This window comes from Pseudoliparis swirei, unplaced genomic scaffold (assembly GCF_029220125.1).
Source record: "Pseudoliparis swirei isolate HS2019 ecotype Mariana Trench unplaced genomic scaffold, NWPU_hadal_v1 hadal_49, whole genome shotgun sequence".
In the NCBI taxonomy this organism is placed as follows: domain Eukaryota; kingdom Metazoa; phylum Chordata; class Actinopteri; order Perciformes; family Liparidae; genus Pseudoliparis; species Pseudoliparis swirei.
Window position 1 is genome coordinate 1 of NW_026613285.1, and position 25,542 is coordinate 25,542.

Genomic DNA, 25,542 nt, shown 5'->3' on the forward strand with positions numbered 1-25,542 from the left:
TCTGTCAATGTCCAATCACGTTGAGGACAGGAGACACACACACACACGCAGGCACACACACACACACACACACACACACAGAAATGAAGAGAAGGGAAGGAGAGAAAAGACGAAAGACAGTCACAAACACAGCAAGATTAAAAAGAACAGACAAGTGTAGCGGACCTGGCAACCATGAAGACACCCAGTGGACAGCCTGTTGGCGTGGTCGCCCCCTTCAGGCGGCGGTGCAGCTGGACAGCTGGTGGCCAACCAACACACACACACACACACACTGCCCACCTGTCCCTGTGATACTGTGAACAGCCGACGCCGCTCCGCTGCACACAGATTAATTTCCTCCTCTCTTGGCCTACAATTCACTTCTCGTCTTTTACTCTCAAAATAAGACTGAAAGTCCACAGCTGTGAAATCCAAAAGTAAAGCACAAATCTAAAAAAGGGCCCAATCTGAGACAACAATGTGCTTCCAAATCCTCCCTGCCTGAATCTCAGACTTTCCCGACGATCGCCATGATCTCCTTATTTTGACAAAAAGTGACCGCTTTGTCCCAGTGGAGCACAAACAGAACCAAATCATTCCCTGACGGCCAGAGAGGCAGCTGAGGAGACACATCCTTACGCTCCCATCCTGGTCTTGGACCAACACACTTCTATCATCCCGCTGGTGAACACGGATTAAGAGTCTTAAATGGAATTACTAATGATCTTTATATAGATAGTTAAGCCATGCATTACCTACCAGGGGACTTATTGACAGCAGCTTCATGTGCAGCGATATGTATCCAGCAGGCAGCCTGGATGTCACCGGACACGCGTTACGGACTCTTTATTTGGCTTTCTGGTATTATATTATTTTATATATTGTGTGTCAAAGCAATTGTAAAACTTGTAGTGGACTCGGCTCAGAATACATCATTAAAAAAAGGACAAGTCGGGCGGCTTGTGATATACGAGCGAGTGTCCCTTTAAGAGCGGGTATCGTAACCATGGTGACGGGACGTCAGTGTCAAAGGGATGATTGTGAGAGTGGAATAAACGGCCACACAGATAAATCTCATCGCGCCGACGAAAGGTGCTTCATAAATGAAGTTATTATCATTAATAACTACGAAAGTATCAACACCGACCTAAATACTGACATAAACAATGAGCCGAAAACTAGTTTGATCTGGCCAGCGCTGCTAAATGAAAAAAGAGGACGGAGGGCAAAGGGGCACCCTATGAACAAATAAATAATAATAATTTCATCATTCAGTATCTGACTATGAATGTCTTCAGGTTGACAGGTCCATATAAGACACAGATAGAGCAAAGAAAACATTGAGACAACCAGCACTAGTGGTGCAGAGTCGTCTAACAGCGCACACACACACACACATCACAACTATTACCAGAATGACAAATATTGAGACAGGAAACAAACAGAATATGACAGATTCATCCATTCATCTCCCAATCCAGTATGAGAGCCACTCCTTGAACAGGCAGGTGTCTGTCCTTCATATTCGGATATGTTCCGGGTGTTTCTGGGCTCAATTTGGACCCCGTGTGTGTGTGTGTGTAAGGTTTGGATGTGTGCTTTGTGTTCTTCTAGTTCACGACTTTGTTCTCACTAATGCTGTGTTCACACCCAACGCTTTGCTCGCGTGAGTTTACTCGCTTGACTATTTTGGGCTTTCCGCGCCACTCGCTTTATTCGTGCCTTAAGGTGCGTTCACACCAAAAGCGAAACTATTTTTTCGCACGACAGAAAACCATGAAAAGTCAACTGTGGCAGCTGTCCCCATTCTGGCCTCGGCTGCTGGCTGGTTGACAATCAGTCAGCTGCTCTGACTGATTGGCAATCAGTCAGCAGCCGATGCTGCCTGTATAAAAGGGCAGCAGAGCTGGAGGGAAGGGGGAGGGAGCAGAGGCGCAGAGTGTGCGGTCTGCTGGTGCGTTGTTTGCTGACAAATAAATCATGTCGTTCAAACAAACCTCGTGGTTCCGGGCTGATCCTTGGTGCTGGGGGGGGAAACCCACGGGTAGTGGCCATGGAGCTGCTACACCAACGTACAGACGCGTGTGGCTGCGATAGACGCGATATTTTCCCGGGCGGCGCATTTGGGGCGACGCGATGTGGGCGACGCGTTTACAGCGGCACAATTTTCGCCCCGAGTTGAAATATTTCAACTTTGAGGCGGTCATCTCGCAACTCGGGCCAATCAGCTCTTGAGTTCCGCTCTCGTAGCTGGAAGCGGAAGTCTTTACGGAGACGAGACACGGAGATAAGCCCCCTCACGGAGCGTCTCGACGCTTATGGTGAGAACACGGTGAACGGTCGAGCGAGTCAACTCACGCGTTTTGGGCAACGCAAAAAATAGTTTCGCTTTTGGTGTGAACGCACCTTTAGAGGGGGCGTGGCTTATCTCTGTGGCTTTACTCCGTGGAAACAGTTATCATTTCCTTCATCCACCACGGAATAACTAACCACTAGTTCTGCTTCATACTTGTTGTGGACGTCCCACAAACGTGGGAACATGTAACGCCCTCGTGTTTGGGTTCACAACATTAATATCATATTTATATATATTTACACATAACCCCCGTAGGCTCACACAGCTCGGTGACCTTAACCGACGACGTCTGAATAACTTCCGCTTCCAGGGCTACTCGTTAGATTCACCGACGGCGGAGCGCCTCAAAGCTGATTGGCTTTCGCAACTCGACGTCGGGCGTCCGTCGCAACCGCTCGCGTCTGTACGTCGACTTCGCACGGGATCTACTCGCGTGAAAACTCGGCAACGCTTTTGGCGTGAACGCAGCTTCACAGTCGATTGCTTGTTACCAACAACCCACAATGGGACTACATTTTAAGTATCCGGGTTACATTTTTTCCGGTAAGCTGAACGCCGTCTCAGAGTCCCTCCCCTTCGGCAGCGAGACGCTGTTTTCATTTAGCTCGGTTGCGTCATACTGGACTTTTTGGCTCACGTGGACTCGACATCCGCATATCGAGACGGATGGGACTTTTTTTTTCTCACCTGAGGAAGCCGTCGTCGTTCACGGCGGCGGAGGGCGCGGCCGGCCCCGCCTCGGAGAACACGTCCACCAGTAGGCTGCCGGTACTGCTCGGCGCGGCGCCGACGGGGGCCGCCGAACGAATCCCGAGGAGGTCTGCGGACGGTGACGGGGTGGACTGGAGGACAAGAAGGACACTTGCGGTAATGTAGAACTTTAAAAAGGTAAATGGAGCGTACTTCGACTTCCGACCTCTCAGCGCTCTTTAACACTTTGCAAACGTAGTCATTTTTCGTGCAATTAATGCTTGGAATTTACGACCTCATCATATATCTTACACATAATAATTTGTAATTTTAAAAAAACATTAAAAGTCACACCTCGGGGCATCTACCTCTTGATATCAACTACTTGACATGTTCCATCTCTTTTGTGGCCATCTGATCTTTCTTTGAATAAATTACTGATGTACTGCACATTATACATCCTGGTCCTGGACTGCACTTTATTTATTTGTTATTATTCTGTTTGTACTCTTTTTTAACTGTTTATTTCACGTCGTGTTTGTACGCATCACATGTTTTCCTTTCTGTGGACTTCAGGAAGATTAGCGGCCGCCTAGGCGACAGCCAATGGGAATCCAGTTAATGAACTAAACTAAACACTACATGTGGGAGGGGCTTAGCATGCAAGATGCCCCCTGCCCATCGGGACGATTTAAACAGAAAAGACACATCGACGTAGAATAGCGGGAATCGAACCGCCGGTCCTGTGATTGACGGACAATCCCGCTCTCCCCACTGACCCATCGTCACCCTATACACACAAGTAAGAAGGAGTAAGACCCTCCAGACTGCTTACTGCGTTGGAGGAGGCCAGGCCTGCTGCGTCCGGCCCCCTTTCGCCACCTCCGTTCAACTCCCCGCCCTCACTCTTGCTGTCGTCCAGCTCAGTCGCCGACACGGAACCAGGCCCCTTCTTCTTCTTCAGCTTGGCCAAGATGGACGAATCCCTTTCGGGGAAGGGAGGCATCTCCTCCAGAACAGTGGCCTGTGAGGGGAAACGGAGACATGTGAGACATTGTAGAATGTTTTCAGTTGTAAACTGAATCAGGTTCACCTGGTCCAGCCCCTAGAGACGCTGCTATATGCGTAAAGGCTGCTGGGGGACGTGTTAGGATACACTGAGCTCCTCTCTCCTCATTTGAGGATACACTGAGCACCTATCTCCTCATTTTAGGATACACTGAGCACATATCTCCTCATTTTAGGATACACTGAGCTCCTCTCCTCATTTTAGGATACACTGAGCACATATCTCCTCATTCGAGGATACACTGAGCACATATCTCCTCATTCGAGGATACACTGAGCACCTCTCTCCTCATTTTAGGATACACTGAGCACCTCTCTCCTCATTTTAGGATACACTGAGCACATATCTCCTCATTCGAGGATACACTGAGCACATATCTCCTCATTCGAGGATACACTGAGCACCTCTCTCCTCATTTTAGGATACACTGAGCACCTCTCTCCTCATTCGAGGATACACTGAGCACCTCTCCTCGTTTTTGGATACACTGAGCACCTCTCTCCTCTGCTCTCTCCTTATGGATGAATTCTCATCTCTCCATCACACATGACTAACTCTGCTTCCTCCCCGGAGTCTTTGTGATTTCACATCTCATAGGGTCCATCAGACCTGGCCGGTTCTGATGCCTCCTGCCTGGTGGGCCTTGCCGATGTGCCCCCCCCCCCGCCCCCCCGCCACGCCCCATGTTGACATTCATGTTGCAGCCAATGACACAAGCTGACAGACGGTCACCATGAACCCAAGTTGCAATGCAATTCTGTTCAAACACAAATTGTCTACTTTCTCATTAGCGCTGGAGCCGAGCTGCGTCCAGCCGCCATCAGAACTAACCAGGACATCAGTGCTAGCAATGGAAGAGAGCTTCAGGTACTCGACAGCCCGCTGCTGCAGCTCCACGTCGGAGTTGCGGATCTGGCTGTCGCAGCGCAGCACCTCCTGGATGGTGGCCTTGGTCTCTGGGAACAGGTTGATAAACTTGATGTAAGCGGACAGCAGCAGGGCACGAGTCGGCACAGAGCACAGATGGAACTTGGAGTGGAGCAGGTTGAACTGGACCAGGGGGCTGTATGAATGGACAGCAAAGTTACTAGTTATCATGTCAACAGTCAACTTGTAGAACCAGTTTAAAGAACACCAACTGACCTGGAGCGGGGGTCGCCAGCAATGAGGTTACCGAACTCTCCCAGGATGTAGCCGCCCACCTTCACCATGTTCTCGTGGCAGGCCGGGGCCTGCAAGGCCTGGAGGAGACAAGGACTCAGTGTAATGCTTTTTCAATTACCATTAATATCCACATTTCATCCTTTTTGTTTCATCCATGCCGACGATGAGCAGCAATTCTTCAACCAAGGTACAAACACACTGAGGAATTCTCCCGTCGCATAATTATTATTATTGAATGCCCCGAGTTTCTATATTGACTTTCTTTAAAAAACAACAAGGTAAAAGATATTTCGTATTTTCAAACCCTATTTTTCTACTTTTAAGTAATAATTTATGTTGGTTATGGCATCAATTATTTAGAAAGACGTTCCCTTTTTTCCCAGTGAAAGTTTTTTTTCTTCTATTTCTTGGGAGTTTTTCCTGATCCGATGTGAGGTCAAAGGTCAGGGGTGTCGTACGTGTACAGATGGTAAAGCTGTGTGATTTGTGATATCGGGCTATACAAAATAAACTGAATTAAATTCACAGAGCAGTTTTATTGCTGAAATCTGTAGATTATGGCGACTTCACAGGAGGTTTAATACCGCTTTGCTTACCATGTCCAATAGGTCAAACAGTTGATTTATACAAACTTAAATGCAAGTTTCAAAAAAATACCCATTGTAACCATGGAGGAATGGCAGGTTAAGGTTAAGGGTTAAAACGTGAACCTCCATTCTGGGAATAAAAAGCCAGGGTTAACTCTGGTGTTCCTTCGCTTACCCCAATTTCAGCCTAGATTAAGTAACAAATATGCAAATCTGAAGATGGCGCCGTGCAGCTTTTAGTTACATTTAGTGGTGCGTTCAAGCTCCATTCAGTGAAAAAAATGAGTCTTGTATTATGTAGCGGTACCTCAAAGACCATCTTGGCGGCGTAGCCCTGCACGTCGTCTCGGTTGATGACAATCTGGATGACGCGGTACCACACCTCCTCGCTGACGTAGTCGCCGGCGATGCGGATGAGGTTCAGGATGGTGTCCACGTACCAGGAGTAGTCCACGGCGTACTTCTCCGCGAGTATGGCCACCTTCAGCACCTGGACGAGGAAAGGGAAACACACATCACTGCTACATCTTCAACTAGTCACACCTGACATTCAGAGAGGAATATCAAGGAGAGAAAAGAATACTGCATATTGCAAAAATGATGCTAGGGGGACTTTGGACCCACCATCTCTTCTCTGATGGAGTAGTCGGCCGTCTCCAGGTAGCTGAGCATCTCGGCTACGATCTGCTTGGCGTTGCTGCGATCGCACATGGCGTACAGCAGGTCGGCCGCCCGCTGTCGAACACTCACGTCCCTCTCAGTCTGTAGAGGCAGACAACATGGAGTTATTAGAGATCTTAGAAATGCATTGATGTAGATTTAAGCATTTAACCCTCCTGTTACCTTTGGGGTCAATTTGACCACATTCGATGTTTAAAGTCTCAACATATATGATTGACATCGTGTTTTTTGTTTCATATTCCACGACTTTTCCTTACTTAAAGAGGACAACTGGGTAAACATAAAATGAACATGATTTCATGTTTTCAATGTCCTGAACACGAGTGCACATCGGTGTTCTTTGGTGTCGATTTGACCCCCAGGCTGAAATATCAACATTTTATAGACCTATTTTATAGGTTTGGGTTGTTTTGGATGATATTGAGATCACTATAACTATAACATGCCATTTTTTAAATCTTCAAAAAGGTTTTGAGTCCTAACATAACCAGCAAACCACAGATAGTTCTCACATGACGCGGGGGAGGGGCAAACATGTACAAGTTTACACAGCGGCCTTCGACACACTTTTTTATTTAAGGGCTATTTAGGTATCAACAAACACACATTATGTACCTGACACTTACACATGGGAACTAATTGGAATTAGAATAATTTTCTGGAGGTTTAAATAGCTGGAGTCCAATTGACCTCAAGGGTAAAAGATGTTGGTTTATTTGAAGGTCACAGGAAGGTTAACCGTGAAAATAAAAACGTTGGCAGATGTATGAAGTCGGAAAGTTGAGCAAAAGGGTAACAGCTCGTCTACTTTTAGTGCTGCGCGGGCCTCAAACAACCGTCCTGTGCAACTCAAGGGCTGATTGGCCCGAGTTGCGAAGTTTAGCTAAAAGTTGAAACGCTCTATCGCAACCACTCGCGTCTGTACGTTGGCTTTGCACGGGATCTACTGAGTTCACCGCAGCTGCATCCAAGGCAATTAAGTTGCCAGTTAACAGGTAATGATAAGTTTACACGGGTCAGCTGTCAGTCAGAATCTGTTTGTTGTGTAATTAGCGTGTTATTATCGTCGCATTATGTAGGAATGTGTGTAGACACCACCTTGAGGGCGTTGATGACGGTCTCGATGTGCGTCTTGACGGCTTCGTGGGAGAACTCGGAGCTGGCCAGAGTGCACATGCTCTCCAGAGCGAGGTAGCGCAGGTTGGTCTCCCTGTGCTGCAGGAACTGGCCCAGCTGGTTACAGGCCCGCACCAGCAGGTTTGGCTCACTGGAGGGACAGAGACCAGTCAGTCATCAGATTGTGCAGGCCAGTTCGGACGAAGCAAGAAGAGCCACAATTTGACTTCACACTAATTAATTGACTAAAAAGTTCATTTTTGAGACAGTATAATACATTTATTTTTATTTATTTTTTAAAGGGTTAGTTGGAAATATTGCAATAATTCAGGTGTGAACATGCATTCGAAAAGCCACCATAAAAAAAAAAAAACAGTAAGATCGTGCAGGCTAGTTAGGACGAAGCAAGAATACCAGAAATTTGACTGATTAATTGACCAAAATATTTTTTGAGACAGTGAAATAAATGTTTTTTTATTCATTTTTAAGGGTTAGTCTCGTGTGAACATGCATTAGAAAAGCAACCATAAAAAAAATAATAGTAAGATTTAACTTTCATCAACATCAATCCTAATTTTTTTAAATCATGAGACTCAAAGGTTGTTTGTAAATAGGGCTGCAACAACGAATCGATAAATATCGATTAATAAAATAGTTGGCAACGAATTTCATTATCGATTAGTTGTGTCGCGCGATTATTACGGCGCTCAATAAGTCACGGAGTATAAACAAAGTTGAGTTGAGCGCAGAGCGGCGCAGGAGAAACGAGCGGATCGAGAGGAGAGACGGAACACTGCGTTGTGAGAGCCAATCAGCGCTGAGCTGCTCCTCTGTTGATGAATCTAATTGGCTGCTGCTGCTCACGTGGCGCTGGATGCGGAAGTCATTCACATCGTCGGAGACATTCACGGAGCTGAGTGCGCCTACGGGCTATGTTATGAACCCAGACACCAGGGCGCTACATGTCACGACGTGTGTGGCATTTCCACAAGAGTATAACGTAGAAAACTTGGTTATTTATTCCGTGGCGGATAGCGGAAAATATTTTTCCATGGAGAAAGGCAACGGAGATACGCGACACGTCCATCAAAGATGTTTTATTGCGAAGAGCACCACTTCACATTTTTTCCGCGTCTCACTGCAATCTCAACGGCAGCAGGCCAGGTGAAACAAATAATAAATCGGAACACGTCTCTGGTATTGTTCAGGGGGCCGGGCCACATGGGGACCACTGCTCAGGAGAGGAAAGCCGTCAGTCTGTTTGTGACGGGTTCATCACCATGGTGACCAGTGGGTCTCCAGGACCTTTCCATGACTTTAAACCAAATTTCCATGATTAAACATTTTGTGAAAACTCTGTCTATATGTGACAAAGTGAGAAGATGTAGTATTTAAACTAACTGAGAATTCCAAAGCATACCGTATATATACCGTGTAAATTAAAATTTGAATAAAACAAATTTGCATTACTTTTCCAAATATTTTGGGATTTTATTTTTTTCAATTACTTTTCTAGGCCTGCTAAGAGCCATTTAAAAATTCCATGACTTTTCCAGGTTTTCCATGACCGTACGGACCCTGTTTTGAATAAAGGGTTGAACATTTAAGTTTTTTTTATCCGATTAATCGATAGAATAATCAACCGATTATCAAAATAATCATTAGTTGCAGCCCTATTTGTAAATCTTTGAATATCTTCTGCTCAGAGCACTCACCTGTCGTAGTGGATGATCAGGGAGATAGCCTCGAACAAGATGGCGTTTTTGGCGTTGGAGTGCTGCACCTTCTTGGACTTGGGCGGCTCCTGGGCCTTGTTGAGGATGGTCTCCAGACACTCCACCAGCCGGCCTTTGACGGCGCCATCTTCTGGCGGCGGGTAGCACTGCAGCAGGCGCAGCAGCTTGCAAGAGAGCCACGGCGCCGGGACGAAGTAGTAGGTGTAGTCCTGGAGGTCGGTGGAGGCCGACGACACAATCTGGGAGGGACGACAGAATTTCTCTTAGAATGTATTTATTATTTAAGAGTAAAAACTGAACCCAGGTAAGCCACTGCTGAGCTGGCATGGCAAAGGGCAGCTTACTATATAAAGGAAGCTCAGAAATGAGCAAAATTCCCCGTATCCACTGTCAGAAACCTGGGAATCGAGTCAGCTTGGAAATGTTTTGCAGACAGTGTCTCGATTCATTATGAAATTGTATCGTCCCAAAATGCTGTGGTTTGCAAAGAAGGAAATAAGCAGTGGTCTCACTCTAACACATATAATCATTGATTATGTTTGAGTGTACCATAATTAAAAACAGAGAATCAAAACAGAGCTGACTATGCTTTATATAATATGTTCACATGCATGTGAGACAATTAAAAAAAACTTAGAAAATCAATTTTGTGATACTATGTGGTCCATTTAGAATTTGGTAAAGAAAATACAAGGACAGAAAATAAAAGTATGAACAGAACAAGTCCACACTCACCCTGCTGAGTCGGGACACGGCCAGGGAAACACAGGTCTTGAACTCATCGGGATTCTTCTGGCTCAGACAGGTGATCAGAGCGATGGCTGCTGTCACCACACCCTAAAGCAAAGGTAATAAAGGTTATAATGACACCCTAAACCAAAGATAACTAGAATGGGCACTCGGTAGAGCGCATACCTTCGCATATCACAAGATTGGGCATTGAATTATGAACACTTTGGCATTAATTGCATGCCAATTGGATAGAAATTGACCGTGCTATGGTAAAAAGAAGATTTTGACCTTTTCATGACCTTGACATTGACCTTTGACCCGATCAATCCCAAAATGTAATCAAATGGTCCCCGGATAATAACCAATCATCCCACCAAATTTCATGCGATTCGGTTTACAACTTTTTTTCTTACACGAATAACACGCATACAAATAAATAAACGGCGATCAAAACATAACCTTCCGCATTTTCAATGCGAAGGTAATAAAGGTTATAACTACACCCTAAACCAAAGGTAATAAAGGTTATAACTACACCCTAAACCAAAGGTAATAAAGGTTATAACTACACCTTAAGCAAAGGTAATAAATGTTATAACTACACCCTAAAGCAAAGGTAACTAGAACAGGCACTGGGTAGAGCGCATACCTTCGCATATCACAAGATTGGGCATTGAATTCTGAACATTTTGGCATTAGTTGCATGCCAATTGGATACAAATTGACCACGCTATGGTAAAAAGAAGATGTTGACCTTTTCATGACCTTGACCTATGACCCGATCGATCCCAAAATCTAATCAAATGGTCCCCGGAGAATAACCAATCATCCCACCAAATTTCATGCGATTCGGTTTTAAACTTTTTTTGTTATGCGAGTAACACGCATACAAATAAATAAATACACTGCGATCAAAACATAACCTTCCGCATTTTCAATGCGAAGGTAATAAAGCTTATAACTACACCTTAAGCAAAAGTAATAAAGGTTATAACTTCACCCTAAAGCAAAGTTAATACTCGTTACTTATAACCAAACAAGTTTCAACCTTGAACACATAATAAATATGTTAGCTAATCAACGTCAGTGTTTATGTTAGAAATCATTTCAGCTCTTAACAACTTCATTTAAAATACACACACACACACAACAGGCCTGCATCATGCAGCCACATGCTTGGCGTGAAGGCGTCTGAAGCGGTGCTCACCATGTGCTGGTCGTTGAGCAGGTGCACCACCCGCGACGTCCACTCGCCCATCAGCACCAGGTCAGGAGAGGTCTTATAGAGCCGCAGCAGACACAGCGCCGCGGACTGCTTGACGCTGTCCATCGTGTCACTGCGGCGCACATCACACGCACGTCAACAGCAGCCAGGCGAGGGCAAAGCGACGAGGCGGACTCGGTGAGAAGCGACGCGACGACGACGGAGGACGGCTTCTACTCATTCGACTTTCCCGGAGTCACACTCACCCGGCGACCAGGATGCGAGGGATCTCGCTGGCGAACGCCTCGGCCATCTCGCGGCTCCCCACATTGGCGATGCAGTGGAGCGCCAAGCACATGAAGGTGGGGTTGCGGCTGGACAGGTCGTTCTTGATGGCGTTGTTGATCAGACGAATCAGCTCGCTGTTGCTGTTCACCAGCACCGAGATGAACAGGTAGCCCTGGAGGAACGCAACGGGGACAGCGGTGAGAACATCCTTAAAACCCCACGGCGGGAACGAGGACACCTGTACGCAATCGAGAGTCCGCTTCATTCCGTCCCCCTAGCTTAAAACCAACGTGTTCCTCTGCTGCCAAAAGCATCGTGAATATACTGACTATTTGAGGTGTATTCGCTTCATTCGCGCCTTAGAGGGGGCGGGGCTTATCTCAGTGGCTTTACTCCGTGGAAACAGTTATCATCTCCTTCATCCACCATGGAAGAACTAATCATTATTTCTGCTTTATACTTGTTGAGGACGTCACACACACGTCGGAACATCCAACGACCTCGTGTTTTCATTTCTTTTCCAAAACTTTTGTAGATAAAAACATTTTCAAGGACATTTCTAGGCCTGGAAATCACCATTTAAAAAAGCCCTGACTTTTTGAGGTTTTCCATGACCGTACGAACCCTGATTAAGGGTTTTAATCCATCGCTGGGATTAAATCTGTCAAGTCAGAGTTTTGGGAATACAATTTGTCTGTTACTGCACTTTCCCTACAAAATGGCTTGTATTTGTTAGATTGACAGATGTTGCAAATATTTGTGTCTAATCCAAATAATAATAAATGGGGTGGAGAAAATAGAAAAACTTCAAATAAAACAAAACACAATTCATCAGCAGCATCCACAATAACCACAAGTGTATTTGTTATTAATTGGATGGACTTGAGTTTTCTTTAAACTCAAAAAAAAGTTCCTAAAAGCATTCATCTATGAATTCGAGCAAGACATAATGTATGCATGTCCTTCCTTATAAAATACTGAAAGATTGAAACCTGTATTGTTTACATCAGCTGTACTCGACCCTTTATACTGGAAACAAGCGGGACATTACATAAAAAAAGTGAGAACAAGATCCAATTCCCCATGAAGCGTGGTATTGGAATTAGCGTGAATGCTGAGCTCCATTGCATCATTCATGATGGACTACTATTACTCGGGGACTATTATCCCATAGTAATTTAGCTGGCTAAATTAATTAAATGTCGATTGAACAAATAAACTGGATGTGCCAGAATGTTCTTCAATTAAATAAAGATAAAAGAGGAGTAATTGTTCTCTCATTATTTTTATTGGTTGGCTCATTATCGGCATCTGAAATTTGCTGAGATCATAACAGCTGGGGTAAGAAAATAAAAAAACCAGCAAATGTTGAGTATTTGATGTGGATAGACTCAGAGGTAGATGGGCTGGACTTTTTTTTTAATGGACGCATGATTTATTCACATTAAATATTTGCGGAGCTTTAAACATAATGTAATCCGTGTCAAGTCAAATACTGGCTTTTTGTTGAATAAACAACAACATATAATCAACAAAAGCAATACTGGCCCTTAGGTTTACATTTGCATTAGCTGCACTCAGACATAAATTTGTTATCGTTGAGCTTAAAGTGACGGATTCTACTGGATCCTAATGGAGATCCGGACTTATTCAGCTTACTCAACATTTCCGGTTCCTGATAAAGTGCCTGCCCACAGAAAATCAGGAAATAGCCACAATGGCTGGAGGTATTTGTTCTGCTTTAACATTTAGAACACAAAGCTAGGTTTGAATCTTTCAAAATGGCATTCAAAAGGGGACACGTTCATTTAGTAACATATTTAAAGAGGCACTGCACACTTGTTTAAAGGGTTGTAAAGTGAATGATAGGCCCTTTTGATGGTAAATGCTGGTGATAATCTTGACTTTTTTTTTTAGCTAGTTTAATTCAGGATGCCTGGATACAAATTCCAGTATCAGGTCCCACACTGTGTTCAGGCCCACTTAAGGTGGACTTTGCTTTAAGGTGGACTTGAGTACTTAGTCCTGGAGTTTTGAGCAGCATTTTTTTCCGTCTTTTAACTGATAGCACAGTTAAACGGCTCATTGACATCCCGACTGCAAACAACGCTCTGGGAGCAGTTGTTTGTATTAAATTCGATGCATAAATGTACCGTCGTTCTATGTTATAGCTGACGGGTTACAAAAAAAATTATTTTAATATACACTTTTATTAATCCCCAAGGGGAAATTAGTTCTCTGCATTTAACCCATCCTTAGTTATTAAGGAGCAGCGGGCTGCAGTGATGCGCCCGGGAAGCAACTGGGGGTTCAGTGCCTTGCTCAAGGACACTTCGACTTGCAACTAATGGGGAGAGCGGGGATCGAACCCACGACCTTGCGGTTGCAGGACGGCCCTCTTACCCCACTGAGCTACAGCCGCCCCCACATTTGCACTGGAGGCTTTGTTTTGTACCAAAGTCCATGTTAAGTAACGTGTGAGATGAGAGACACTTTTCTATGGAGGTCAAATCAGATTAGAGGACTGAATTTGAAATAAATGAAGTTCCGATGTGTAGATCACCCCGTCATCTGCATATGAGCTGATCAGGCGAAGCACATTGAAGGTCATTAAAAAAAAAGAACTAGAACGGGCACTCGGTGGAGCGCATACCTTCGCATATCACAAGATTGGGCATTGAATTATGAACATTTTGGCATTAGTTGCATGCCAATTGGATACAAATTGACTGCGCTATGGTAAAAAGAAGATGTTGACCTTTTCATGGCCTTGACCTTTGACCCGATCGATCCCAAAATCTAATCAAATGGTCCCCGGATAATAACCAATCATCCCACCAAATGTCATGCGATTCGGTTTAATACTTTTTGAGTTATGCGAGTAACACGCATACAAATAAATAAATAAATGGCGATCAAAACATAACCTTCCGCATTTTCAATGCGAAGGTAATAAAAAGAAGTGGTCTAAAAGAAGAACAATAGGGAGGGAAAGTCAGACTCTCCCTCTTGTTCCATACAATGCTTTCTATTGCGTAAACAGGCAGTAAACGTAGTGATTTTTCATTAAATAAACCAATAGCGGATCACTATCTCCTCTTAGAGATATCCTTTGTGAGATCAATAGAAAATGCCCGTGTGACTTTTGTTTTTATCGGATGCAGAAAACACATTTGTATATTTTCAAGAAAGCAGCCGTTGTAGATTCAATAGATCGGAGTGCTCCGCTCAGAGGCTTTCCTCAAATCCATATTTATTAGGTTAGAGAATACACTCGCAGCTCCATCCAGAGTTATTCTCCCGAGTTTGTTTGACTTCCCCTCTGATTGAATCAGCTACTAAAGGTACCGCACCACACACACTTTACTCTGATGATACATGTATTTTCAGAGAAAAGACATCTGCATATCATCTTTGATTGAGCCAGCGTTGTAGCTTTACCCCGTCACCCGTTTGGTTTTGGAGGCAATACCGCCTTAAATCTTTATCTCTTTAGCACACACACACACGTGTTACACAGTTCAGCCATGATAGTATGAAATAAGGTTTTCATGCCAAATGTTATCAGCCGACATTTACTCAAACATGCGATCAGGAGATTAGGATTAATGCTTTCTAGTCCTCAATCCCTGATAATGCAATATAAAAATAGATATTTGAAAGTATTCGTATGAGAAATCATCTTTTTTTATTTTCTAATATCGACATCTACTCCTCTCACACATCGTCATGGTGATTAAGGGTGTGCTCCAGAGGACCATCGGTTGGGACCTGAGGCCCAGTCTGGGTTCGGTAGTCCAGTCCCCCAGTTGATACTGGAGGGTGTGTGATCCCGGCCATGACACACAGATCAATGAGCTCTTAGTCTGTGGACTCTTGAGTCAACACACTGGGCTCTGGTGGGGTTCAACAGAGCAAGAGAAAAAACTTCAATACGATAACACAGTTTAGCTCTTAGTGGTCCAAACCGGTCCAGTACCAAAACCCTTCAGCACCTTTCAGACGTGAATTCAGGAACAGTGTTGGCGTCGCTGCTCGTCGGAGGCCCATAACAAGACAAGTAACTTGCTTGGCTGCATAACTTCAAGTGTGTTGAATTGTTGCGCAATGTAGGCAGATTTTTAAAAAATCGCTGATCAATCACAATTCCGTCTCCTGTTTGTTGCATGAAGAATAAAGTGTAAAACCTTTTAAGTGATACTGTGGACGTTCATTCACATCCAGATCTTCTAATTGAATAATTACCTTTAAGAAGCTTGAATGGAACGGCTGCAAATTAACTTTTTCAAATACAATTTAAAAAAAAAAAATTATATTGGCTATAGGCCCTGCAAAATAGTTATAGAACAAGCTAAAGAAATCTATGGAACGCAACCCAGTATGTTTATATAATGCAGGCTTATCATAGAGACGAGGCCTTCTGGTTAATAAGTATATTGGGTAATATTTCAGTTCGCAGCTTTCTTGTTTTCTGATTTGGATTGGAATATAAAGTTTAATTCTAGATCTTTTGCGAAGAATTTTTGAGCGGAATGTCCTTTTATTCATTCGATTTTTCCCTGCAGATACAATGCAGACGGGATTTTTCAGCCAATTGCCGTGGCACACACACACACAACACTGGGAAGACTTACGATCTGCTTCTCCGTGTACTTGTTGGAGCTCAGCAGGTTGACCGCCTCCATGTGGCCGAAGTCGATGTCGTGTCCGAGCAGGAAGATGAAGAGCAGCTTGCAGACGTACTTCTTCTTGCTGTAGCCATCGAGAGCCTTGTCCCCTTTGAACTTGGAGCGGATGTTGGCCAGCTCTTTGTTGATCCGCTTGATTTCGGCTTCCTTGCTCTTACCTGACGGGGGGAAAAGAAAGTAGAGGACCGATTCAGAATTTGTAGACATGATGGACGCCGTGTTTTAGTTCAAGACTCAAAAAAGGAAACCGTCAATAAAGCACATTTGCCACAAGCACAGATTCAATGAATCTACTCTGATACGTGAAGGCCGTCAGCAGAGGACATGAGGACAGAGGATATGAGGACAGGTGGATAGAACAGGTGGACAGATGATATGAGGACAGAGGGCATGAGGACAGAGGATAGAGGGACAGAAGGACAGATGACAGGACAAAAGGATAGATGACATGAGGACAGAGGATAGGAGACAGGACAAGAGGACATATGACAGAGGATAGGAGACAGGAGGATAGAAGGACAGATGACAGGAGGACAGAGGACAAAAGGATAGATAACATGAGGACAAGAGACAGAGGACAAGAGGACAGGAGACAGAGGACATATGACAGAGGATAGGAGACAGCACAAGAGGACATAGGATAGGAGACAGGACAAGAGGACATAGGACAGAGGATAGGAGAGAGCACAAGAGGACATAGGATAGGAGACAGGACAAGAGGGCATATGACAGAGGATAGGAGACAGAGACAGGAGGATAGAAGACAGAGGGATAGATGACATGAGGACATAAGGACAGATGATAGGAGACAGAGGACAGAGACAGGAGGATAGAAGGACAGAGGACTGGAGGACAGAGGGCATTAGGACAGAGGATAGGAGACATGACAGAGGACATTAGGACAGAGGATAGGAGACATGACAGAGGGCATTAGGACAGAGGATAGGAGACATGACAGGACAGAGGGCATGAGGACAGAGGATAGGAGACATGACAGAGGACATTAGGACAGAGGATAGGAGACATGACAGAGGGCATTAGGACAGAGGATAGGAGACATGACAGGACAGAGGGCATGAGGACAGAGGATAGGAGACATGACAGAGGGCATTAGGACAGAGGATAGGAGACATGACAGAGGGCATTAGGACAGAGGATAGGAGACATGACAGAGGGCATTAGGACAGAGGATAGGAGACATGACAGAGGGCATGAGGACAGAGGATAGGAGACATGACAGAGGGCATTAGGACAGAGGATAAGAGACATGACAGAGGGCATGAGGACAGAGGATAGGAGACATGACAGAGGGCATTAGGACAGAGGATAAGAGACATGACAGAGGGCATGAGGACAGAGGATAGGAGACATGACAGAGGGCATTAGGACAGAGGATAAGAGACATGACAGAGGGCATTAGGACAGAGGATAGGAGACATGACAGAGGGCATTAGGACAGAGGATAAGAGACATGACAGAGGACATGAGGACAGAGGACATGAGACACAGAGGGCATGAGGCCAGAGGACATGAGACCAGAGGGCATGAGGACAGAGGGCATGAGGCCAGAGGGCATGAGGCCAGAGGACATGAGACATGACAGAGGGCATTAGGACAGAGGATAGGAGACATGACAGAGGGCATTAGGACAGAGGATAGGAGACATGACAGAGGGCATTAGGACAGAGGATAGGAGACATGACAGAGGGCATTAGGACAGAGGATAGGAGACATGACAGAGGGCATTAGGACAGAGGATAGGAGACATGACAGAGGGCATTAGGACAGAGGATAGGAGACATGACAGAGGGCATTAGGACAGAGGATAGGAGACATGACAGAGGGCATTAGGACAGAGGGCATGAGGACAGAGGATAGGAGACATGACAGAGGGCATTAGGACAGAGGATAGGAGACATGACAGAGGGCATTAGGACAGAGGATAGGAGACATGACAGAGGACAGAGGGCATTAGGACAGAGGATAGGAGACATGACAGAGGGCATTAGGACAGAGGATAGGAGACATGACAGAGGGCATTAGGACAGAGGATAGGAGACATGACAGAGGACATGAGGACAGAGGATAGGAGACAGGACAGAGGGCATTAGGACAGAGGATAGGAGACATGACAGAGGGCATTAGGACAGAGGATAGGAGACATGACAGGACATGGGACAGAGGATAGGAGACAGGACAGAGGGCATTAGGACAGAGGATAGGAGACATGACAGAGGGCATTAGGACAGAGGATAGGAGACATGACAGAGGGCATTAGGACAGAGGGCATGAGGACAGAGGATAGGAGACATGACAGAGGACAGAGGGCATTAGGACAGAGGATAGGAGACATGACAGAGGGCATTAGGACAGAGGATAGGAGACATGACAGAGGGCATTAGGACAGAGGATAGGAGACATGACAGAGGGCATTAGGACAGAGGATAGGAGACATGATAGAGGACATGAGGACAGAGGATAGGAGACAGGACAGAGGGCATTAGGACAGAAGACAGAGGGCATGAGGACAGAGGATAGGAGACATGACAGAGGACAGAGGGCATTAGGACAGAAGACAGAGGCATGAGGACAGAGGATAGGAGACAGGACAGAGGGCATTAGGACAGAGGATAGGAGACATGATAGAGGACATGAGGACAGAGGATAGGAGACAGGACAGAGGACAGAGGGCATTAGGACAGAAGACAGAGGATAGGAGACATGACAGAGGGCATTAGGACAGAGGATAGGAGACATGACAGAGGACATGAGGACAGAGGATAGGACAGAGGATAGGAGACATGACAGAGGGCATTAGGACAGAGGATAGGAGACATGACAGGACAGAGGGCATGAGGACAGAGGATAGGAGACATGACAGAGGGCATTAGGACAGAGGATAGGAGACATGACAGAGGGCATTAGGACAGAGGATAGGAGACATGACAGAGGGCATTAGGACAGAGGATAGGAGACATGACAGAGGGCATTAGGAGGGCATTAGGACAGAGGATATGAGACATGACAGAGGGCATAAGGACAGAGGATAGGAGACATGACAGAGGACAGAGGGCATTAGGACAGAAGACAGAGGGCATGAGGACAGAGGATAGGAGACATGACAGAGGACAGAGGGCATTAGGACACAAGACAGAGGCATGAGGACAGAGGATAGGAGACAGGACAGAGGGCATTAGGACAGAGGATAGGAGACATGACAGAGGACATGAGGACAGAGGATAGGAGACAGGACAGAGGACAGAGGGCATTAGGACAGAAGACAGAGGCATGAGGACAGAGGATAGGAGACATGACAGAGGGCATTAGGACAGAGGATAGGAGACATGACAGGACAGAGGGCATTAGGACAGAGGATAGGAGACATGACAGAGGGCATTAGGACAGAGGATAGGAGACATGACAGAGGGCATGAGGACAGAGGATAGGAGACATGACAGGACAGAGGGCATGAGGACAGAGGATAGGAGACATGACAGGACAGAGGGCATGAGGACAGAGGATAGGAGACATGACAGAGGGCATGAGGACAGAGGATAGGAGACATGACAGAGGGCATTAGGACAGAGGATAGGAGACATGACAGAGGGCATTAGGACAGAGGATAGGAGACATGACAGAGGGCATTAGGACAGAGGATAGGAGACATGACAGAGGGCATTAGGACAGAGGATAGGAGACATGACAGAGGGCATTAGGACAGAGGATAGGAGACATGACAGAGGGCATTAGGACAGAGGATAGGAGACATGACAGAGGGCATTAGGACAGAGGATAGGAGACATGACAGAGGGCATTAGGACAGAGGATAGGAGACATGACAGAGGGCATTAGGACAGAGGATAGGAGACATGACAGAGGGCATTAGGACAGAGGATAGGAGACATGACAGAGGGCATTAGGACAGAGGATAGGAGACATGACAGAGGGCATTAGGACAGAGGATAGGAGACATGACAGAGGGCATTAGGACAGAGGATAGGAGACATGACAGAGGGCATTAGGACAGAGGATAGGAGACATGACAGAGGGCATTAGGACAGAGGATAGGAGACATGACAGAGGGCATTAGGACAGAGGATAGGAGACATGACAGAGGGCATTAGGACAGAGGATAGGAGACATGACAGAGGGCATTAGGACAGAGGATAGGAGACATGACAGAGGGCATTAGGACAGAGGATAGGAGACATGACAGAGGGCATTAGGACAGAGGATAGGAGACATGACAGAGGGCATTAGGACAGAGGATAGGAGACATGACAGAGGACATGAGGACAGAGGATAGGAGACAGGACAGAGGGCATTAGGACAGAGGATAGGAGACAGGACAGAGGGCATTAGGACAGAGGATAGGAGACATGACAGAGGGCATTAGGACAGAGGATAGGAGACATGACAGAGGGCATTAGGACAGAGGATAGGAGACATGACAGAGGGCATTCGAACAGAGGATAGGAGACATGACAGGACAGAGGGCATGAGGACAGAGGATAGGAGACATGACAGAGGACAGAGGGCATTAGGACAGAGGATAGGAGACATGACAGAGGGCATTAGGACAGAGGATAGGAGACATGACAGAGGGCATTAGGACAGAGGATAGGGGACATGACAGAGGACAGAGGGCATGAGGACAGAGGATAGGAGACATGACAGAGGACAGAGGGCATTAGGACAGACGACAGAGGGCATGAGGACAGAGGATAGGAGACAGGACAGAGGGCATTAGGACAGAGGATAGGAGACAGGACAGAGGGCATTAGGACAGAGTCAACAATCTAATGCGGCGTTGAATAATGACAGGGTGCTCTGCTGTGAGAAAGACGTTGTCGTTGTTGGGGGTGTTATGGCCGGTGCGTGATGTACACGTGTCAACAATCAGAGAAAGTACCATCTCCCTCAGGGCGTGTTGTGTGTGTATATATATATATCTCGCTGTGGGAAAGAGTCAGGCTTTACAATCACAGACCACCTGGATGTGGATCGCCAGCCATTATTTTAATTATTAATAATAAGTATTTACGATAAACCGGTAGCATAATATATTATGAGATATACTGTGATGGATGGAGGATATTATGTACAGCATACAAAGTGAAGAGTCTTCTTTAGTGATGAGAATTACTTCATTTAAAAAGTTGGAGCATCTCCCCATCAATGATTTAGTCTCCGGGCCTAATGGCTCTCACCTCCATCCACAGAACACCTCAATGCAGCTAGGATCCATATCGCTATGCTGATAGTGAGCATCTAAAGAAATGATTCCAAAATGTATCAACAAAATGTGACATCCTGCTAGTCCACTTTCTATACAAAATATGACATATACTGCTAATCCACTTTCAAGCGCCTTTGAGAATACTATAAAGCACTATATAAATCTAATATATTATTATTATTAGTCCACTTTCTATACAAAATATGACATATACTGCTAGTCCACTTAAAATACAAAATATGACATCATGCAAGTCTACTTTCTATAAATAAATATGACTGCTAGTCCACTTAAAATACGACATCATGCTAATCCACTTTCTATAAAAAAATATGACATACTGCTAATCCACTTTCAAGCACCTTTGAGAATACTATAAAGCGCTATATAAATCAAATATATTATTATTAGTCCACTTTCTATAAAAAATATGACATCATGCTAATCCACTTGCTATTCAAAATATGGCATATACTGCTAATCCACTTTCAAGTGCCTTTGAGAATACTATAAAGCACTATATAAATCAAATATATTATTATTAGTCCACTTTCTATACAAAATATGACATCATGCTAATCCACTTTCTATTATTAAAAAAATATGACATATACTGCTAATCCACTTTCTATACAAATTATGATAATACTGCTAATCCACTTTCTATAAATAAATATGACATATACTGCAAGTCCACTTAAATTACAAAATATGACATCATGCAAGTCCACTTTCTATAAATAAATATGATATACTGCTAATCCACTTTCAAGCACCTTTGAGAATACTATAAAGCGCTATATAACTCTAATATATTATTATTATTAGTCCACCTTCTATAAATAAATATGACATATACTGCTAGTCCACTTAAAATACGACATCCTGCTAGTCCACTTTCAAAACATAATATGACATCATGCTAATCCACTTTCAAGCGCCTTTGAGAATACTATAAAGTGCTATATAAATCTAATATATTATTATTATTAGTCCACTTTCAATAAATATGACATATACTGCTAGTCCACTTAAAATACAAAATATGACATAATGCAAGTCCACTTTCTATAAAAAAAAAATGACATATACTGCTAATCCACTTTCAAGCACCTTTGAGAATACTATAAAGCGCTATATAAATCAAATATATTATTATTAGTCCACTTTCTATAAAAAATATGACATCATGCTAATCCACTTGCTATTCAAAATATGGCATATACTGCTAATCCACTTTCAAGTGCCTTTGAGAATACTATAAAGCACTATATAAATCAAATATATTATTATTAGTCCACTTTCTATACAAAATATGACATCATGCTAATCCACTTTCTATTATTAAAAAAATATGACATATACTGCTAATCCACTTTCTATACAAATTATGATAATACTGCTAATCCACTTTCTATAAATAAATATGACATATACTGCAAGTCCACTTAAATTACAAAATATGACATCATGCAAGTCCACTTTCTATAAATAAATATGACATACTGCTAATCCACTTTCAAGCACCTTTGAGAATACTATAAAGCGCTATATAACTCTAATATATTATTATTATTAGTCCACCTTCTATAAATAAATATGACATATACTGCTAGTCCACTTAAAATACGACATCCTGCTAGTCCACTTTCAAAACATAATATGACATATACTGCGAATCCACTTTCAAGCGTCTTTGAGAATACTATAAAGTGCTATATAAATCTAATATATTATTATTATTAGTAGTCCACTTTCTATACAAAATATGACATACTGCTAGTCCACTTTCTATACATAAGACATATACTGCTAATCCACTTTCAAGCGTCTTTGAGAATACTATAAAGTGCTACATAAATCTAATATATTATTATTATTAGTCCACTTTCTATACAAAATATGACATATATTGCTAGTCCACCTTCTATACATAACATGACACTGCGAATCCACTTTCAAGCGCCTTTGAGAATACTATAAAGTGCTATATAAATCTAATATATGATTATTATTAGTCCACTTTCTATACAAAATATGACATACTGCTAGTCCACTTAAAACACAAAATATGACATCATGCTAGTCCACTTTCTATAAAAAAAATATGACATATACTGCTATTCCACTTTCAAGCGCCTTTGAGAATACTATAAAGCGCTATATAAATCAAATATATTATTATTATTATGTCCACTTTCTATTTTTAAAAAAATGACATACTGCTAATCCACTTTCTATTAAAAAAAATGACATACTGCTAATCCACTTTCCATATCGATCAGCGATGTACCATCTCATGGTGATGATGATTCATCGTGTTTGTGCGCCGGGACGTAACCTCGAGCCTAAAGAGGAGTCATGTTGTGTCTCCTCTCACTCAAGTTACTCCGACACACAATGAAAAGCAGCTTCAACTATATGAGCTTCAAATGTGTCTCAACAACAACAACAACAACAGGCCTCGTATGTTTTGCATCCTGGAATCAGAATCATCCGTTTCCGTTGCAGCAAGTGTTGCAGATGCATCGTCCCGTTAACGGGAGTCGGAACGACATGTCATCCCACTCACTCAACGAGCAGAGGGGACACCGAGCCACCCGAGGGGACGCCAAATGACACCTCGAGCCATACATCACAATGGTCCCGGAACTAACAATGGAAAGAAAATGGCACTTACAATTCCTTATGTCCGAAATGAAAACGGCTAATCCGCGCATTCCATCTCCCTTCGACACCGCCGGCATATCTGCAGGTTCCGGTCCTCACTCCGGCCTTAACGTGAAATCCGTGAAGCGGACTGACGTCGGTCGGTCGGCGGTTTGCACCGGGGCTGGATGGCAGACGGCCAACTTGACGTGTTCCGTAGTAACCTTAGTCGAGGAGTCGTTCGCTCACGTTACACGGCGTTATGATTGGCTGTTACCGACCACAGCTCACCGTGTCGCGAGCACAGATTAGCTGGATCAACTAGCAGCGGGATAAATTCACGTTATCCCCCGTTAACTGGCTCGTTTCCGCTGGCTAAAACGAGCGAACGATATTTCATTCAATCCGTATCTAACGGGAGCTAGCGGTAGATGCGACGCGCACAACACCGGATGGAACCAATTAACCGACGTATAAGCACCGACTGTCGGATGAGCCTCTCGGGTGAAGACCGTCAGGTGTGTCGGTGGAGATAGCGTCCAAGAATATAACGTTACGTTACTTTCGAGTCAAGCGCCGTAGAGCTAGCGTAACAGCTAGCTAGCTAGCTGGGTAGCAATATCATTCAAGGACCGGACACATCCCCGGTTGACCGGAATAAAAGCGACGGGTGAGAACGGCCAACCGCGATATCAAATGACGGCCCGGCTCTCTTTGTCACGCTCGAGATGTGGGAAGTAAAAACGTGCTGTATAATTGATGTCCGTTCTAATTATCCAGCCTCCACTCCGCTGATGGATAAGGCTCGTGACAGCAGATCCAGCAGCGTGACCGCGCGACGCGCACGCGTACGCTTCTTTCCGTTGACTGAAGTGCAGCCAAGGCGCTGATTGGTCCACCTTTGCAGGGGCTATGACGTCAGCGCAATACTAACTAACTACAGTGGTAGCTGGCTCTCAGTTGTTAGAACAGGACGGACGGAGAGTTTGTCAAATAACTGGACCGAAGGAGGTGACAGGGCTCCAATCAAAAAAACATAACCCTAACCCTTTTTTTCTGATAGGCTATTGTGTAGCCCATTTCTTTTTTTTGATTGGCTGATAAGTGGCTCCTCACATCAGAACTCCAGGGGAGCGCTTGATTCCTTCACGGTGAGGGCAGCGCGGCCAGCTCATGTTTGCGCGCTGCGGCACATTAAAACATTAAATAGCCGAGAGTTTTTTTCAGCGTGAGAAATACGATGTGTGGCGGGAGTGCGTGACTTAAGACCGAAATGTGTGAGTCTCACGCTCAATGCGTGACACTTGAGAGCCCTGAGGTGAATATAAACGAGAGAGGAATTGTAATAGTGTATCTGGGAG

General features: G+C 44.5%; 1 protein-coding gene across 1 annotated transcript; it reads right to left on the minus strand.

The window, feature by feature from the left end:
• Window positions 1-6: 6 nt before the first annotated feature.
• Window positions 7-25,116, minus strand: LOC130191413 (AP-2 complex subunit alpha-1). Its single transcript, XM_056411063.1, has 13 exons — window positions 24,213-25,116; window positions 16,240-16,451; window positions 11,584-11,777; window positions 11,321-11,450; window positions 10,117-10,218; window positions 9,361-9,620; window positions 7,628-7,796; window positions 6,473-6,610; window positions 6,156-6,338; window positions 5,241-5,338; window positions 4,929-5,160; window positions 3,864-4,052; window positions 7-3,180 (listed from the first exon to the last, which is right to left on the minus strand). Exons 1-13 carry the CDS (start codon window positions 24,277-24,279, stop codon window positions 3,022-3,024), a joined length of 2,133 nt encoding a protein of 710 aa, XP_056267038.1. The 5' UTR covers window positions 24,280-25,116; the 3' UTR covers window positions 7-3,021.
• Window positions 25,117-25,542: the final 426 nt, after the last annotated feature.